Source organism: Rosa rugosa, chromosome 3 (genome assembly GCF_958449725.1).
Source record: "Rosa rugosa chromosome 3, drRosRugo1.1, whole genome shotgun sequence".
Lineage (NCBI taxonomy): Eukaryota > Viridiplantae > Streptophyta > Magnoliopsida > Rosales > Rosaceae > Rosa > Rosa rugosa.
In genome coordinates this window covers 58839482-58857589 of record NC_084822.1, presented here as the reverse complement: position 1 = coordinate 58857589, position 18108 = coordinate 58839482, and the positions used below count along the sequence as shown (strand labels likewise).

The 18108-nt window shown below is 38.5% G+C and overlaps 1 protein-coding gene across 2 annotated transcripts; it reads right to left on the bottom strand.

Annotated features, from left to right (window-relative positions):
- Positions 1-12509: 12509 nt before the first annotated feature.
- Positions 12510-17315, bottom strand: LOC133740539 (protein TIFY 8). 2 transcript variants are annotated; one of them, XM_062168496.1, is made up of 6 exons: positions 16741-17309; positions 15841-16031; positions 15287-15738; positions 15100-15187; positions 13151-13379; positions 12510-12825 (listed from the first exon to the last, which is right to left on the bottom strand). In XM_062168496.1, the coding sequence occupies exons 1-6, from the start codon at positions 17006-17008 to the stop codon at positions 12737-12739; spliced, it is 1317 nt and encodes a 438-aa protein (XP_062024480.1). In that variant the 5' UTR covers positions 17009-17309; the 3' UTR covers positions 12510-12736. The 2 variants fall into 2 exon arrangements, with proteins under 2 accessions (XP_062024480.1, XP_062024481.1); XM_062168497.1 differs by lacking the exon at positions 12510-12825 and having other exon boundaries at positions 13240-13379; positions 14998-15187; positions 16741-17315.
- Positions 17316-18108: the final 793 nt, after the last annotated feature.

Here is an 18108-nt window from a genome sequence, read left to right as displayed (position 1 = left end):
CGTACATATCAACAGTAGTCACTATTTGCCGACAAGAACTATTTACATGATTTGAGAAGATCATTGACATCTATGCTATTGGATGGGGCAAAACCTTCAACTACACGTAGTAGATATTGTTAGTGGCCATTTGCTTTTGTGTTTTGATAAAGTTGGAGAGGTCATATGTCCCTTGACTGGTTGACCAAATTTGCAAAAACTCACATTATGTTTAGCACGTACCAATGATCTAATGGAAATGTGAAGCTCAAGTGGGTAACAAATTATTAGTGGAAGAGAACTTTGTTTAATTAAGTGCATTTTGAAGGGAGTGAATCGTTAATCGTATATATGTATTGACACTTTTGATTTTCAAAATATAATTTTTATTAAAGAAATGAAAAGGTATCATTTATGTTTGCACCTTTTGGATTTGTGTGAGTGAAGTAATATGACCAAAATTCAAATGATACAAATGAAAATGTACCTTACCATTTGAAGGGGTACATATACTTCTATAAAAAGGGTTTATTCTCTACAGAATGAGAACAATCTCAAAACAATCCTAGAGAGTCCCAAGAAAATCCTAAGAAGATCTAAGCCTCCAATATTCACCATTTTCATGTTTTATTACATATAAAATTTGTTCTAACAATCTTAAGACATTAATTTAGCCAATGAAAATTTTCATTCTAGAGAGTTTATGCCCACGTCTGAAAATTGGTGGAGGCTATTAATTTCAAGAGAGGAGAAGAGGAAATTAATAGACAAGCATTAGTCAATTAGAAGATGGAATTGTAACACTTTCATCTATTGCACGTTAAATCATTTGGAGACCACAATAAGATTTGGATGCAAGGGTGCTCAAGAAAATTTTATGATAGAAAATTGCTTCAGTGTGCTAGTTGGATTCTATTTGGATAATAACTAGTTGATTCTATGAATATCGTAAGGATTAAATACTTGTTACTCCTCGTACTTTTTCCTGAAAAACAGTTTGGTCCCTCACCTTTTAAATTAAACTGAATAGTCCTTATTCTCTCAAATTCTCATATAACAAGTTCAAAATGATTCGAAATGACTATTATGCCCCTCATTTCCTATTTTTATTATTATTTTAATTTTTTTTATCTATTTTTTTTAATTTTTCTCCCCTTTTTTTTTATATTTTGTCTCTCCCTCGACCTCTCTTCTTCTTCTCTTCCTCTGCAACCACCGGAGAACACCAGCACCGCCCTCTCCTCGGGCTCCCCCGCCTCCACCGCCGAGAAGCTCCAAAACGCCATCCGCCTCCTCGAGTCCCAGCTCCGCTCCGAGGTCCTCTCCCGCCACTCCGACCTCCTCTCCCAGCTCTCCTCCCTCCAGCACACCGACCACGCCCTCTCCACCGTCCGATCCTCCGTCCACACCAGAAATTTTTGTTTTTTCAAATACAGTGGATTCTTGTTTCTTCATTTGGAAAAAAGAAAAAGGGAAATTGTCAAATTCTTGATCTTTAGCTTTGGTTTGCATTGAAGTATTGTTCTTTTGAATTGCCTGTATTCTGGTTTCTGGGTTTGTCTTCTTCTTTGGCAATTTGATTCCACTATATGGCATCTTGACTTTCTCAACCACTAAAAGAAGAAGGAAAAGAAGTCTTTTCAAAGATTGTTATTTTGTCCTCAGTTAGTTCACCTGGATTGGATTCAGAAATCTCAAAGTTTTGCACAAGTTGTTCTTCATTGAATTCATTCAATCCAGTTGTTAAAAATTGCTTTTAAAGGATTTTGGGTTTTATTTCTCTCTGAATAGGTTCTCGTATTTACTGTTTGCTGGGACTTGGTGCTTGGGATTTTCTAAATTCAGCTGTGGAATTTGAATGGAATCGGGTCTGTGGCTTTTCCATTGATTTTTTTGTTTTTTCTCAGGAGAAATGTTGGAGGGTCGGTTATGCTTGCTTTCGAGGGTGTTTTCGAGCTCTTGCCAGTAGCAGCAGCAGCCAGAAAGCAAGTGGCCTTACATGATGACTTTTCATCAGCTCAAAGTCGATATTGCCAAGGGAAAGCGGCCACTAGAGTTTGATGGGGAAGATGATGATGATGAAGAAGAGAATCGACAGCGCAGGTGTTCTCCGGTGGTTGCAGAGGAAGAGAAGGAGAAGAGAGGTCGAGGGAGAGAGAGGAGGGAGAGAGAAAATATTTAAAAAAAGGGGAGAAAAATTAAAAAAATAGAGAAAAAATAAAAATAATAATAATAATAATAGGAAATGAGGGGCATAATAATCATTTCGGATCATTTTGGACTTGTTATATGAGAATTTGAGAGAATAAGGACTATTCAGTTTAATTTAAAAGGCGAGGGACCAAACTGTTTTTCAGGGAAAAGTACGAGGAGTAACAAGTATTTAATTCATATCATAAATGCAAGCTTACTAAAAGCCTTTGTGAATTAAGTTTCATTGCATGATATCCATCGAAAAGTAATAAGCTAGCATCTTGAAAGCGTCTATAGCTAGATTATGGATTGTGAATACTCAAGTATTGAATATGAGTATATCATCTAATATAAAGATCAGTTTGGCATAATACTAGCTGAAATGTCAATAGAAAATTCAAATCAAAATGTTAGACGGATCCTAAGTTTATGGATAAGACAGTCTTCACTATTAAAGGGCATTTGCTAAGTAAATAATGACAATGTTGATTACCGGTTCATTGAGACATAGCTATGTAATATAAATTATAACTGACGGTGAGACCCATTAATTCTAAGGTCATGATTTAAACTTGATTGACAATTAACAAAAGCACTTGTAAATCTTTAAATTTACAAGGATTTGATGGGTGATACATCAAATGGGATGGGGAAGTCCAAAATTTTGATCACCAATGATGGAAACTCAACTCAACACTTGAAATATCAAGCCTTGAGTTCAATGAGCAAAGTACATCATATGTAGTGGTTGCAAGCACTAAAAATGAATGAATATATCTTTCTACATATATATAATATCCATCCAAAGGTAAAGTAGTGCTTGGTACCTGTAATGTATGGTGGAGATTGAGTTAATTCTCTTAATAAACATAATTGAAAGTACTATAGTTACACGGATACTCCATGTCTACCTATATGAGTATGAAGGGGGTGCCGCCTTGTCACGCCTCGATTTTTTAACACAATTAAAAATCAATATATAATCTCATAATTATACATGCGTGATGGTTTAGCCATCAATACAAAATACCTGGAAAAAAAATTTCCTTTTAAACCAAGTATATACTGATGCCCTGAACCCACAATGTCAATATATACTCGCTCCGTAGAGTCATATATTACACAAGTTTACGAATTAAATTGCCACAACAAAATAATAAGTAAATGCTCCTCAGAGCTTACTACAAGCGGAAGTCTTAACAACAGTAAAGTCACAAAATTGGCTTCCTACTGTAAGGCTGGAACTATCAGGACCAGCTTCAGCCACGATTACCCTGACCTGCAGGATTAACCCCTACACCATCGAATAGTGCACCGGGTTGTCATACAACAAACCGGTAAGCTTATGAAATCTCATATAAGTAACTCAAAACATAACCCACACAACTCTCACCAAACGAGGAAAACCTTTCAACTCGAGAAAAAGGAACACATACCATGCTTCCCAAAAATAATATTCTTTTCCCCAAAAGAAAACAACAAAAGTCACCCTGTGACAAAATCATATTAATTGAAACTCTGACAATTAAAATATGATAAATCAATCCAACTTGGATAATGAAAATCAACAACACAACAAATCATATCTATTGTTAACCTAAGGAAAATTTTCAGTTTAGCACCCTAAGGTTTGGGGGTAACATCATGTCAGTCCCTGCCCTTTCAATTTGATCAGTAACACCCCTGTGCTTTCAATTTTAATCAGTCGTGCCCAATTTTTTTGAGACATCCAAATCGGACGTTAAATGCTGACCTGGCAGCGACAAACTCAACTAGTGAGCCCAGAGAAAGGGGTAAATTCGACATTTCACTTAATTTCCACATTAAAAAAATAAAAATAAATAAATAAACTCTTGTTATTCTCTTCCTCTAATCCTCCTCTCCCCGCAACTATCTTCGGTACCCAGCAAATCCAGATGAAGATGAAGGGAATGTTGAGGTGGCCTCCGCCAGTTTCTGGCTCCGAGTTTCCATACAAGAAACCCAATTCACCTACAAATTAACCAAAAACCCCAAATCTGAAACAAACTCAAATCACCACTTTCTACTGCACTTTACAATCAGCATACAATGCAAGCAACCAATCTGTCCTAATTGTATTCCGCTACCAACCACCATTCGCAACTCTAGAATCATAACACAACTGACCATCAATCCTCAACGAGTTTGTATCCAATACCAAATTTTACATCATTCATACCTTAGCCAATTACATATCGAAATTGATCATATAGCTCCCTAGATCTCCTCCAAACTCCAATTTTTCCAGAACTCAACAATTCAAACTCCGACACTGACTGACCAACAACTCCTCCAAATCTCCAAGATGCCAAATTTAACAAACTTCACACAATCCAAAATAAAATATCAAATTAGGATTTTCACTCCACATCAAGCAGCAGCTCCAACAGAGAACAAGGGATGATAATTTACCTAAGATAATCTAGAAATCTGACAGTCATTCACAGCGTAGCTGCGGTGGACCACTCCCCAGAGGCGGCGCGTGCGGCGTCTCAGGTCAAAATCAGAGGTTGAGACCAGAGGGTTTTGGTGGAGAACGAAGCTCTCGTTCCATCCATGGTGGTCGTGCAACTCGGATGTGGCCGGAGACGGCGAATTAATCCTGCCAGAAACCCAGATTCTGGTGAAAGTGCGAATGACGTCGTCTAGCTTCAGGTTGGCAGCGAGGCTTCTCGGTTTTCATCTCCGGCGAAGTCTGAGTCAAACGGTTATGGCGGTGTGCTGAAGGAGTTGCCAGAATTGGAGGAAGCAAGATGGCAAGGATTGGTGGCTGTGTACGGTGGTTGGGCTCGTACCAATCATCGATTCTCTTTGGGTTTGGGTCGGGTTTGTGCTGTAGTTCGAGTAGTGGTGGCGGTGTTAAGAATTGGTGGTCGGACGCCATGATATTAGGCGGTGGCAGTGCGTGGGTGAGAGAGAGAGAGAGAGAGAGAGAGAGGGTCGTGCGGCCCAGAGAGAGGGAGGAGAGAAAAAGAGAAGGAAAGAGAAACCATCGGAGATGAGAGAGAGGAGGAGAAAAGAAGAAAATGTATTTGAAATGACATTTTTAGCCCCTAAAGTAGGCCCCTCAGTCAAAGTTAACGTTCAAATTGGACGAAACAAATAAAATTGGATACGGCTGATTAAAATTGAAAGCACAGGGGTGTTGCTGATCAAATTGAAAGCGCAAGGATTGACATGATGTTACCCCCAAACCTCAGGGTACTAAACTGAAATTTTTCCTTAACCTAACAAATCTAATATGATACTTCGTCCAACCTGGACAATAAAAGTCAACTCAGTGACCAAATCATATAAATTGAAACTCTGAGGTCACTCCCAACGACCCCGAATCCTCAGGTCCCCGACCTTCAGATCAAAACATTTCAAAACGGTCACTCTAGACCAAAATGTTACTCAACTCTCAAAGGAGATGTCACCACCTGTGACCCCCAATTATCAGACCTCCCCGTTCGTCAGATCAAAACATTAAGCAAGTTGCTCTAGACTCAAAATGTTAAACCAAATTAAAAGAAGATGTCACCTCGTGACCTCCAAATCTTCAAACCCCCAGTCGTCAGATTCAAAACATTAAGCAAGTCACTCTGGACCCAAAATGTTAAATCAAATCAAAAGGAGAAATCACAACCTGTGACTCTCAGATCTTCAGACCCCTGGTCGTCTGATCAAAACATTTCAAATCTCGTTAAAGCCACTCACACCAAATCTTGATACTTTTCAAAACAATAGAAATTCTCAATTCTTAACCCATTGTCTCCCGAAAAGTCAAGCCTCAAAACAATAGAATGAAATCCGCCATACATAATGTTTAAATCACCCATCAACCCATAAGAATATACATATTTCACGTAAATATATATATATATATATATATATATATATATATGATTTTTCTCAGGTAAGCATGTCCTTAATTTTTCTTATGGAACGGATTTACTGTTTTCACCCACTTTCCGATCACATTTTCACATCTTAACCGTTCAGTTTTTAGGTCCTAATGTATGGATCACCTCTGCAAAATTTCAGCCAATTTGGTGATCGTTAAGGCGTCCAAAACTGCAATTTACACGAACGAACCGAATCTGTCGAACCGGAACCGTTCGTTTACATTGTTGTAATTTACAGTTTTGGATGCCTTAATGATCACCAATTTGGCTGAAATTTTGCAGAGGTGATCTATACATTATGACCTAAAAACTGAACGGTTAAGATGTGAAAATTTGATCGGAAAGTGGGTGAAAACCGGAAATTCGTACCTAAGAAAAACTAAGGACATCCTTAGTGTAGCCGGACTGTATATATATATATATATATATATATATATATATATATATATATATATATATATATATATAGACACACACACACACACACACGTAGTTATTCACTCAGGAATGCTACTAATACCAACTATAGTTTGCAGTTAAATAAATAACTTCCAAAACGATAAGATAACTTCCTTTCGTAAATGAACATTGTGAGATTACTCACTTCAATCCTGCTGCGTCTTTTATATAGAACAGAGATAATAGAATCACAAAATATCCGTCCAAGAATACTTCATCAAATACCTAATCACATACGGTCACATCTCAGTACACAAACACAAAGCGATTAAAGTTTGAAACCCCTATTTGAACTAAAACCCTGAAAGTAACGCCAATCTAGGCGGAACTTCATCCTAGACCACCCAAAGTCTCCAGAATACTTCTACGATCGATATGTCAAAGCTACAAGTCGATTGCACAGTCGGATCCTCACGGATCGAAAACCGAGCGAATAGAAATCGCTAAAAGCCCTAACAAATTCATATGATCTCCAAAAATTAAGTGTTATATATCAAAATGCTCGTATCGACGAGTAGATCAAAATCAGAAATAGAAACTGTCCCTAAGGTGGCCGGAAGCCGCCAGAAAACGCCGCCACAGGCGGTGGCAGCACCGCCACCAACCTCCTGATTGGGCGGCAAGACATATGCCAAACTATTCCTCTCAACATGTACATCAACATTCATAACTAGCACAAAGTCTAAATTGAAGCCATATGGTCGGAATTTACCTCGAAAGCTCAGAGACCCGATGAACCCTAGAATCACAATCTCCAAAATTCGATCTCCACAAGTTGAATCGTTACAAGCCACCTTGGGAGAAAGCTTCTACGTCCTCTGGGCTCCAAAAGCCCTCAAGAAACTCCGCCTGAGGTGGCCAGAAACATGAGTTCCGATGAGGCCTCGAATGCAGTGCCGTCTCCTCCTTCCGCCCTTGCTGCGTCGTCCACGGCTCGAATCAAGTGACGAAGCTGCCACAGGCTTGGAGAGGGAAGTGAGGCGAAAAGAATGGAACAAGTGGCACATCGAACGGTGGCCAGAGGAGGAAGAAATTGGCAAACAAAAAGCAGTCCCCTACTGCAGCTCATAAGAAAAGAGAGAAAAAAAGTTTCCAAAAACGGAAATTAGGTTTTTTCTGAATTTTTCTGGAAATTTTTCTATTTAACCAAAATAGAAAATTTTTCCGATGACCATAACTTCTTCATACGAACTCCAATTTCCGCGTTCCATATAACCACTAACTCGTATTGACGCGCTCTACAACTTTTGTGAATGAAGTTTTTGGAGAAACCCATCGTATAAAAAGTCAAACTTCGTGACCCCCCTAAAACTGTGAAATTTGAATAATTATTCGTCTGAAAATAATTCCACTCCATTCCCGAACCACGTACTCGTATCAACAACCACAAAATATATTCCGGAAAATCTTTAGAAAATAATAACGAATTTCCGGGGTATTACACGCCTTCTATGCTACTTGGACTAGTCTCTAGAGCACTCATGAAATAGGATATATATAGACACAAGATCAATCCACGTGTCGGCTTGTAAAAACACTTTAAAGGGAGTAGAAAGATAGTGTGTGAAATGTGTCCCGTTAAGTCACATAGAATCGCAAGTTCAAAGCCAAGGCCACTTCGCCATTCTGACTTAACTTTGATGTGTTCTCACTAAGTTAAGGTTCAAGTCCACAAGACACCTTAGTTTATGTACTAAGCTTTGCAAGATTATGCTCAAGAATTTTCAAAATGATTTTAAAACCGTATTTTCATTATATCTTTATATTTTGAAAATGGTAAAGGATTGTTGGAGAGATTTTCAAAATATAATATTTATTAAAGAAATGAAAAGGTGTCATTTATGTTTGCACCTTTTGGATTTGTTTGAGTGAAGTAATATGACCAAAATTCAAATGATACAAATGAAAATGTACCTTACCATTTGAAGTGGTACATATACTTCTATAAAAATGGTTCATTCTCTATAGAATGAGACAATCCTAGAGAGTCCCAAGAGAATCCTAAGAAGATCTAAGCCTCCAATATTCACCATTTTCATGTTTTATTACATAAAAAACTACTAGAAACTAATAGTGCACAATTAATTTCTAGTAACTTTGAGCCATCTTGTAAACCTTCTTTTGAGTGTTTAGGTTGATCTTGGTAAGTGCAAGAAGCCGATCAACAACAGCATTGTGCTGGGCTTCATTGTATCCTAGAGGCATATTTGATTATCCCCTTTGCACACTTGATAGTGGGGCAAATAATGTCTTAAGAAAAGCGTTGCTACAACATGCCTTAGAAGCATAAACTCTCTCATAATCCATACCCACAAATTTGTTCTAACAAGTTCAACGACCGGCCTTATTATTCATCTCTAATTTACAGGTCCGATTCCATTTTATTGGAGCCGGCCGGTTCTTTTGAATTTTGTTAAGCACCATGAAGAGCCAAATCTCCTATTTCCATATGTACTCATTACATGTGAATCATAGGGTATAATATATAATTTCATTACTATCTATTAATATTTTTTAATAGATGGTGATTATCTTCTTCTTCTTTTTTTTGAAAGAGGGACAGTACGGCTGCCCTTAAGCCTTGATCATTAATGAAACTGGAGAATACATGAGGGGGACATGAAACCTGAACCCCAAATTACAATAAGCATAGAGAGAATATCCTGAGATAATAACGAGATTCTCAATAAAAACTATGTATTCCAACAAGCACCAATTAGAGAAGATGCCACATTGGGTTACTCTATTCACTTTACAAATGTGGTGACATACTGGAAAGTAAAAGCTTACTCGAAGCCATAATATACTAATAAGATCAGCTTTCCCACTATGTTGCCACCGAAAACTGCATCCGATGACACTTAGTTTCAACCTGCCACTAGGAGGTTGCGACCATTTGGCAAAGCAAGGAACTCGCCACCTTCCTAGGGCAAACCAGGCACACAAGGTGTGCAGTCCGGGACAGAGCCCACGTCGCCCTACCACAATAGGGTAAGGACTTATTACTGGCATAAAGCCACGTCGAATTAAAATAACAAAACAATCTAAATAAAAGATATAAAACTTATTCCTTAAATAAAGTAAATAGTCAGCCCACCAGATTAGGCCTAGCAGCCAAGGGCAGACCCAAGAGCCCAGAAACCAAGCAAAGGAGTGCGGGTCGGAGTTGACCCGCCTGTGTTGCTGGACCAGCACCTCGGCTTCCAACAGAGCACATCGCCACACCGAACCATAGCCGCTAGCTGACTTCGCCGATCGGATCGTCTTAGATCTGGATTCCAACCCAAAACCTGATTCGAAATAGGATCGATCACCACAGCCTCCATTAGACTCTCTCAACCCCAGAACAGGGGAAACCGCAACGGCAACCCGCCTCCGCCGCGCACTAGAACCCCTTCGCCGCACCGCCCTTGCTCGAAACCTCTGCCGCGCATATCGGAAACGAACAAGGAGGACCCCTTCTGCTTGTCGTTCCCTCTCCGAACACGACCCGATCATTCCCAGCCCCCTGCTCCGTCCCCTGAACCCCTGTCCCTCACCGGTGAGCGCACAGAGCCAGTTCGCCCGTCCAACGACAACGTCCCATGGACGCGCCGCCGGACGCGGCATTGACAATTTTCCTAGGGTTTTCGCACTGCTCCGACTTTCTTGGAGCTACTTCCTCGGTGATTATCTTTTTTAATGCCAATGTGGATGAATTATTTGAATTTATCATCAATTGATATTAATTTCTAGATTTCTTTTAAGAAAATCGGCACATTTGCACACACCCATGTGTGGCTTCATTAACAGAAACTCTAAACGGGGTTCAAAATGCCGTCTCACAACCATTCATTAGTGGCAATTAACAAAGCAGAAACTAGTCAGCAAGCATGAGAGACTTTGTCGATCAATGAATGTTCTTTTAGTTAGAATTCTTTTATATATTTGTTTATTTATTTTGTGAAAAGATGATTAGATCTCAGTCAAGATAAGAGGTTTAACCTCACGCCGGTATAATTATTATTATTAGCAGAAGAAAGAAACAATGTTAGACTATACAATTCTTTAGGTTTTTAATCATATGAAGAAAGTTTACTTGAGACAAAATTCATGATGGAAAATGTATGTGGAAACTTTCTTTTATGATTAGGACATCCCTAGCTAGAAGCTTAAAAAACCGAGTAGGCTTGCAATAGAAGTAACGTAGGTATGAGAAACTAGAAAAGTCCATATACATGGTCAATGTCTGCAGACCATAGTCATCATTTGTTATCATTAACCTTTGATTAATTTTGAGATAATTAATCAAGAGTAAGGATGAGTTTTGGGTGGTTCTCCTTAATTCTGTAGTCTTAGGCGGCAATGCCCTCACCAATAATATTGTTAATCAAGTCAACTGCTGAAATGGAATCGCATATCCCATAATCAAGGAAATTAACGCCACACTAATGGAAGAAAAAGTTTAAAGCAAAAGTTTGCACTTACAAGGAAGAAATCCATATGAACTGTAAAGATGGGCCTTTATGCAAGAACTTGCATGCTTCAAATGCCAAGAACTCCAATGAGAATGTAGGAAAAAAACTTTGTACAACATTGTGTTGGTATGGGTACCGGGTTGGAGAGTGGGTTTTATATGTTGGAATCTATGGAGGAGCATCGGTTGCAGAATCACCTTTGTGGAATGTGGTCGCTGAACTTTTAAGACGGTAAGTATCATCACCGTCTTGAAGTTCAGTAGGAATTGATTTCCGTGCAGATCCGGAGATGGTTGACTGAGCTCCATGTTGGGCCTGCGCTTTGTACTTTTCTTTGCTCCCATGTCCATTGTGGGCCTTGTAACTGTTCTGGACTAGTTGGTCCTTGTTTTAATACACTGAAGCATGAGTGCATGACCAATTGACCATGGATCTCTAAGTTTGTTTTCTGGCCTTCTGGGGATCACATCATAGTCAAAATCTGAGTTACTGAGTGAAAATCCTTTTCACTCTCATAGCTTGACAAACTTACCTAGACTTGCCGAGGCATTCAAACCTGTAACAGCTAGCACAGCTAGGTCCTTCTTGTGTTAAAAGAGCCATAATCTCAATCATGTTCCATAGCTTCACGACTATAGTATACTATTCCAAGTCAAAAATCAAACATGAATGTTACAATCCCAGCTTAAAGGCAATGTTAAATCCAAACAAGATTTGTGAGGATAGCAAACACGGATGTTATTGATGAAACAAAATGTAAAACGTACGTACTGACCTGATCTGAATGCTGACAAGCTAGTGTTTCCATAACCAGTATCGATACAACATTCTCTGAATCTGCAGCAGCAAGAGATCGTCCCAACTAGAGTCGAAACCTATCTGTGCCGTCGGGCCCTTGTGCATTCAGTTTCAAACATACATTAGAATTAAGAATCGACCATCATTTCTCTACAGCGTACTCTACTTTTTACACCCCAATGCCCTAGGTTGAACAGCCCAGCCATTCCTCTCTCTGCTGAATATGATGAATCACCAATACTTAAGAGTGTTATAGAACAATTTAAGGGTTTAGTTATTCTCTGCTTCAAAAGGAAGTAGGAAAGTATCATTACCTGGGTTCAGATTCTTCTGAAAGCACTGCACTACAAAAGTGAGCTTTTAACCCAAGGACTTTCCTTCTGATTCTTCAACCTAAAAAACTACCTTTTTTTTTTTCGTTGAACATAATATATTTTTGTAAATTCTTTTTTCTTCTTTTCTTTTTTAATCTTTAGAGAGGAGAGTTTCGAGGACCTTTTCAACATTACGAAAATGTTGATGAATTACGGACCACCAGTCGATACAAATTCTCACAATCCGCTAGTTCTAGTCATAAATGCTATCAAAGACGCCCTTGCGCTTTGTTACTCGACCATTATCCATCAATCTATAATCTGGAAATGATTTTGGTAAAGTTGGTTTCCTGCATGAAACCCAGTTATTACTTGATTTGACATTCAGAATATATACGTGCTTTCTGCAAAGGAAAATCACTTCAAATTTGCAAGCTTGGGGAGAAGATCTGTTACAACCTGTAATGGTGACAGTAGTGGTTCAACACAAGGCTCTAAAAGAAATTCAAAATTATATGATCAATAGTGTATAAATTAGAAACACCGAGACCAAACTGGAAAATTAGACAGCTACAAAGGTGAAAATTTTACTGTATCCTAGAATTTGAAAAATGAAAACTCTTTAACATCACAGTTCAATTTTCTCTTTAGAACCAGGCTCTGTAGCTTGAACTGGGTTTCTTGTATCTTTGGCTAAATTGCTGCCCTGATGGCCACCTACAACCAGTAACCAGTAGTCAATGACATAATACTGAAAAACAAAAATTGAAGGCATTGAATGATCATAGTAAAAGTTGCTTATACAACAAGTCATCACAAAAATCATTGAAATTTACCAAATCACACATAATTTAAACTATCTATCTGAAACCAAGTTTGACCCCTGACTTCTGTTGCCGGATCATGAATGATGGCTAACATCGTGGGTGAAGGTAATCATTGATCTCCCTAGCAAACTCAAACAGCCAACTAGAGATGCACATAACCCTAATGCCCTAATGGAAACCATAAAACTAAATAGAAGAATAATTTTGAAGATCACCTGCGGCTGTCAATATCCGATCAGCAAACCCCACTCCAGGACTTGAATTTCCAGGAATAGATAGCCTCCCACGGTATTCTCGTACCAACCCTACATTACTTGCTGTACCAGTTTCAACCTCTCCACTAGGCATGTGACTTTCACTACCCGGCTTCACAGTAGGTTTTAGTGAGTAGGTTGTTGACCAAGATCCTCCGTTTGATCCAGCTAAGGCCATTATGACATCTGCCTGAAAAGTACAGTGACCACAAAATGTCATGTCAAATGATTAGAAACAGGGAAATGGAAAAAATACGATCGAGTTCAAACAAAATTGCCAATATACAATTGATCGTTCACGAAAAGTAGAAGATTGAATTGTCTCTGTTTGTGCTACATCACCATTGACCAAATTTAAATGAGCATAAATCTAGACATCAGAGACTTGATAGTTGATAGCATGAGTTGAACCACTCAAAAATAAAAAGCTTTAAGCCTTTGTATCTTCTCAAACCAAACCAGAGCAATTCCTCTCTGGCTCCTTTTTCCCAGTCTTCTCAATTTGGGACTTGATCTCATATGGATTTCAAGAAAGGACAAATAAAGGTAAAACACTAACTCATCACAATATAATAGTAGAAGCCAATAGGGCAAGATGATGAATGATAGATAATCGTACAGGAAATCCACTGCTAAATGTATAAAGTAAAACACTAATGCTCCACCACAAGAATGATTGCCAAAAAAAAAAGAAATGAAGAACTTCACCACCGAAAATGAAATTTATGTAGAAATGAACTTCCTCTCACCAAACATGAATTGTTTGACTCACTATGATATTACCGACACATATCTATAGGATAATCACTTTTTTATGCAGTTTTCCTTTGTTACACTTACCTACCACATAATCAATAAAAGCACTTCAAATCTGGCAGTGAAGTGCATAGAGCTCATTTTTGGTAATGAAGTGTGTAGAAGCGTGTAGTAATCATATCACATCCAACAATGATGTAATAAATGATAGTTTGACTTGCACGTCACTAAATATAACCAAGACAAATGGAACTGCAAGTAGAAAACCTGATCAAAATAACAAGCAAAACCAGGCAACAGCAAGAATAATGCAAGTACAAAACCTGACTGCAATAACAAGCAAAACCAGTGCAAATGAAAATGAAATACTCGCAACATCATTGCAGACACCCCACTAACCCAAGTGAGCATCCATACATCTGTCCTATATTCATTCGTGAAGGCACTACAAATGGGTTGAAGACCCTAATCCCTATCAACAGGGCTTGTGGCCAAACAGCAGATAAATACTACAGACATAATTCATGCGGTATGAAAATTTTTTAGGGACTTCTACTGATAAACTCATCAGCCTCAATTATTGAGAACCTGATGGAGAAAGCTACTTGTCCCATTTTTTCAATTTTCAGCTACATAACTTCACAATAGAAAGGGGTCCAATGAGAGTTCCCCAATATCTTCAAATACTACCTGGTTTCTGCTAGCTAGGAATTCTATATGCGAAAAATACACTGTTTTATTTTCTAACTACTAAACACAACCATCCTCAAAAATTAAGCTGAAGAAACGTTAATAACGTTTGATAGCATATGCATTGAAGGTGCACATAGCACTGTATAATGAGTAGGGTTAGACAAAACCACATTCTCTAGAAATACATTGCTAATGCAATTCTACAGACTGGGCCAATTGATATTATCGAAATGCAATCATGCCGTGAGTCAGCCAATGTTGATATCAATCATATAACTTCTTTACAAAGCTTGTTTACACACAATGAAAATAAAAAGGGGCATTCTCTTTACTAGAATAAAAGAGTAAGAGAAAGAAACCTTGTTTGGGTGGACATCATCGAAAACATGAGCTTAACCGCCATAAATGAAAATAAAAGGGGGCATTCTCTTTACTAGAATAAAAGAGTAAGAGAGAAAAACCTTGTTTGGGTAGACATCATCGAAAACATGAGCTTGACCGCCATAAAATATGGTCATCTGCTGGTTCGCAGATGCAAATCCATGCCGACTGCCATAACAACAGGACAAGAAAAATACAGCATCAAGTTCCTTACTTCAAAGAATAGCAACAAATGGAAGAAAAAATATCTACTGTGCAATAAGATACCTTGGAGTCAAAGGTTCTGGCTCTAAAGTATTAGTCCCAGATTTCTGCCTACTGCCGCTAGGCAGCACCACAGATGAGTTTCTATCAGAAGCACCACTGCTAGCATTGATGGCACTCAAAATCCCTGGCCCTTTAATTCCAGTTCTAGACCCCTCATCAGCGGCTAATTGAGATATATTATTTGCACCAGCATTTGCATCCCTAAATCTGTTAGAAGGCAATTGATGAACAAAGGGTGCAAAATGACCTCCTCGTGGAGGGTATTGCACTGCACCACCCAAATTCATGGGAGTAGATCGTTCCCACTTGGAAATATTGTTATCAACTCTACCACCATGTGGAGTCTGAAATATGAGATTAGCAGAAGTTGGCCTCATTGGCTGGGTAGCAAAGACTGCTTCATCGTCAATGGACCTTCTAGGTCGCTCTCCCCCAGTTCCATTTCGAAACATCTGAATTTCAGGATAAATACCAAGCATTAGATCAGGCAACCATAGACAGGTTTTTGGCTCATGCAAGCATGGAAGCAAAGATTGTTTCATGTGAACTCCTACCTTCATCAAATGTGAGCTCTCAAGGGAGTCGGGACCCATATGAGGGATCCCATCTCTGGACGAACCCATAAAAGTAGAGTCTGAATTACTTCTCTTACTGCCTAGTATCCTGTTACTTATCTCAGGCCCAGAAATATCGCTTCTTGGACCATAATATGGAACCCCCTCGAGATGATTTCCAGCTTGTCTTTCTAGTTAATATAATGAGAAAACGAATAAAAGTCAGAAGTTAAGTGTACAGAATCTCCATCTCAGAAAGGATAAGCACATCAGATATGTTGATATATCAGCAATGCAATATAACAGTCGGCGTCAAAAGTGCTAGTTAGTGTTTAACTTATTAAACTCATAGACGAAAAAGCCATACACTTCATCTTAAACAAATACTCATCATAAAGAGGTCCTTGCTACATCTCAATCACATCTTCAATAACTGCTCTCAACTTTCCCCATGCCTCAAATGTACACAACAATCAAAATCCAAACCACTATGTACACAAAGCAAGTATCACCTGCAAACCTAATTCCAAGTGCTCCAAACAACGCTCACAACCATAAAGAGAGTCCAAAAGAGAAAAGTAAGCGAAAAGTTTTCCATTGATTCAACATAGCGATAGAACAACAAGAGCTGCCAAACTCCTTACTGACCTAGTCACTAACTAATCCATAACATAATCATAAACCAACAACCCCATCTTTCTTATTTGCATGTAAACACTCATTACTCACTCCCACATCATAAAGTTGCAAACTTCCTATATCCCACGAATATCAATCCCCCAAATACAAAAAAGACGCAACCTTTTTTCAGATCATTTAACAAAACATAAAAATAAAAAGATGGGTTTCTTTACTTGAAGAAAAAGGAAGAGTCTTTCTGAGAAATGAGGAGTGACTCACCGGAACCCAGATCAGAGGTGGTGGAGATGGGCCCACGGCCACCGCCGGAGGATCCCCCAAGTGAAGCAGAAGCGGAGGGAGATGCCTCAGTGAGCCTGGAATCGGATCCTTTTGGGCCCAAAACAACAGGGGAATCAGTAGAAGGCTTCATACCCAGAAAGTCATGAAACATTGGCTTCACTAATTGGTCTTCTTCTTCCTGCTTCAGCTTCTGCTGCTTTTGGGTACTGGCATTGTTGCTGGGCAGAGCCATTTTCAGTACGGCCATCTCAGACCCATAATACCACTCACTCTGGTGCAGTGTGGGGTGTAAAGAGAAGAAAAAGAGAGCGCGATTTTCAGGAAAGGAAAAATAAAAGAAAAGAAAAGAGAGCAATTAAAAGCAAAAGGTGGGTTCTTGAGTTGCGCTGAGATCTCTCTCTCTCTCTCTGATTAAATGCTGTGAGGGTTGTTTGGTTTTTCTGTGAGAGAATATATGTTGGGGGTTGGAAGGTGTGTGCTTAAGTGCTTTGTGTGTTTTCTTCTGGCAATTATTTTTGTTGTTTGCATTGACAGAGAGAGAAGAGAGAGTGTATAGAATACAATGCAATGGGGTTTGTGTCTGGGTGTAAGCACCAACGTGGCACCCTGACACTATCTACTTTTCTTTCTTTCTTTCATGCCTATTTGATGAAAGAATCCCCATTTTTGAAATTTTTTTGGTATGAAGGCATGAGTTTAAGGGTTTTAGAATGTGTCAATCTCTTTGTTTTTGAAAGTATGAATTCATTTTGTGTAGATGGAAGCAAAGTTTTTTACTTTTATCGTGGTTTATTCTTAAGTTTTTCACATACCATCTAAATTATAGCGATGAAGTTTATAAATTTATATAAAAAATCTTGTTGATTTGAACTTATAGTTTCTTTCATGGTGATGATTTTATGTCACTCGAGCTACAACTATTGTCTCATCTGAATAGTTATCGTTGTTAAATAAACACAACATTTGTACAATAATAATAACACATGATTTAGCGAGACTCCAAATTCAATTTTAGAATTTCTGACAATTTCTATGAACAAAACCATAATATTTCTCCGATCAAACATTTTGCTCTCCATCAAAATGGTTTGTCAAACATGTTCATCATTCACACCCATGTTGTGCATAAAGGGAAATCAAATGATAGAACCACTCCATAGCAACTTGGTCATGCTATGGATATTGGATAAGACTATAGACATTCCACAATCTCACTCTCACTCTAGAGGCAATTAACTCACTCACCTAGGAAAACAAATGGGGTTACAATGACAAAAAGAAGACATTACATTAGTTTCATACTTAAATTATAAATACGATTAGAATTCATGACATTCATAACCTTGA

Coding starts and splice junctions, on each gene's coding strand:
- LOC133740539 (XM_062168496.1), bottom strand. CDS start 17,008: ATGGCCGTACTGAAAATGGCTCTGCCCAGCAACAATGCCAGTACCCAA. Junction 15,739..15,840: donor AGAGCTCACATTTGATGAAG/GTAGGAGTTCAC, acceptor CCTGAAATTCAG/ATGTTTCGAAATGGAACTGG. Junction 15,188..15,286: donor CCAGAACCTTTGACTCCAAG/GTATCTTATTGC, acceptor TTGTTATGGCAG/TCGGCATGGATTTGCATCTG.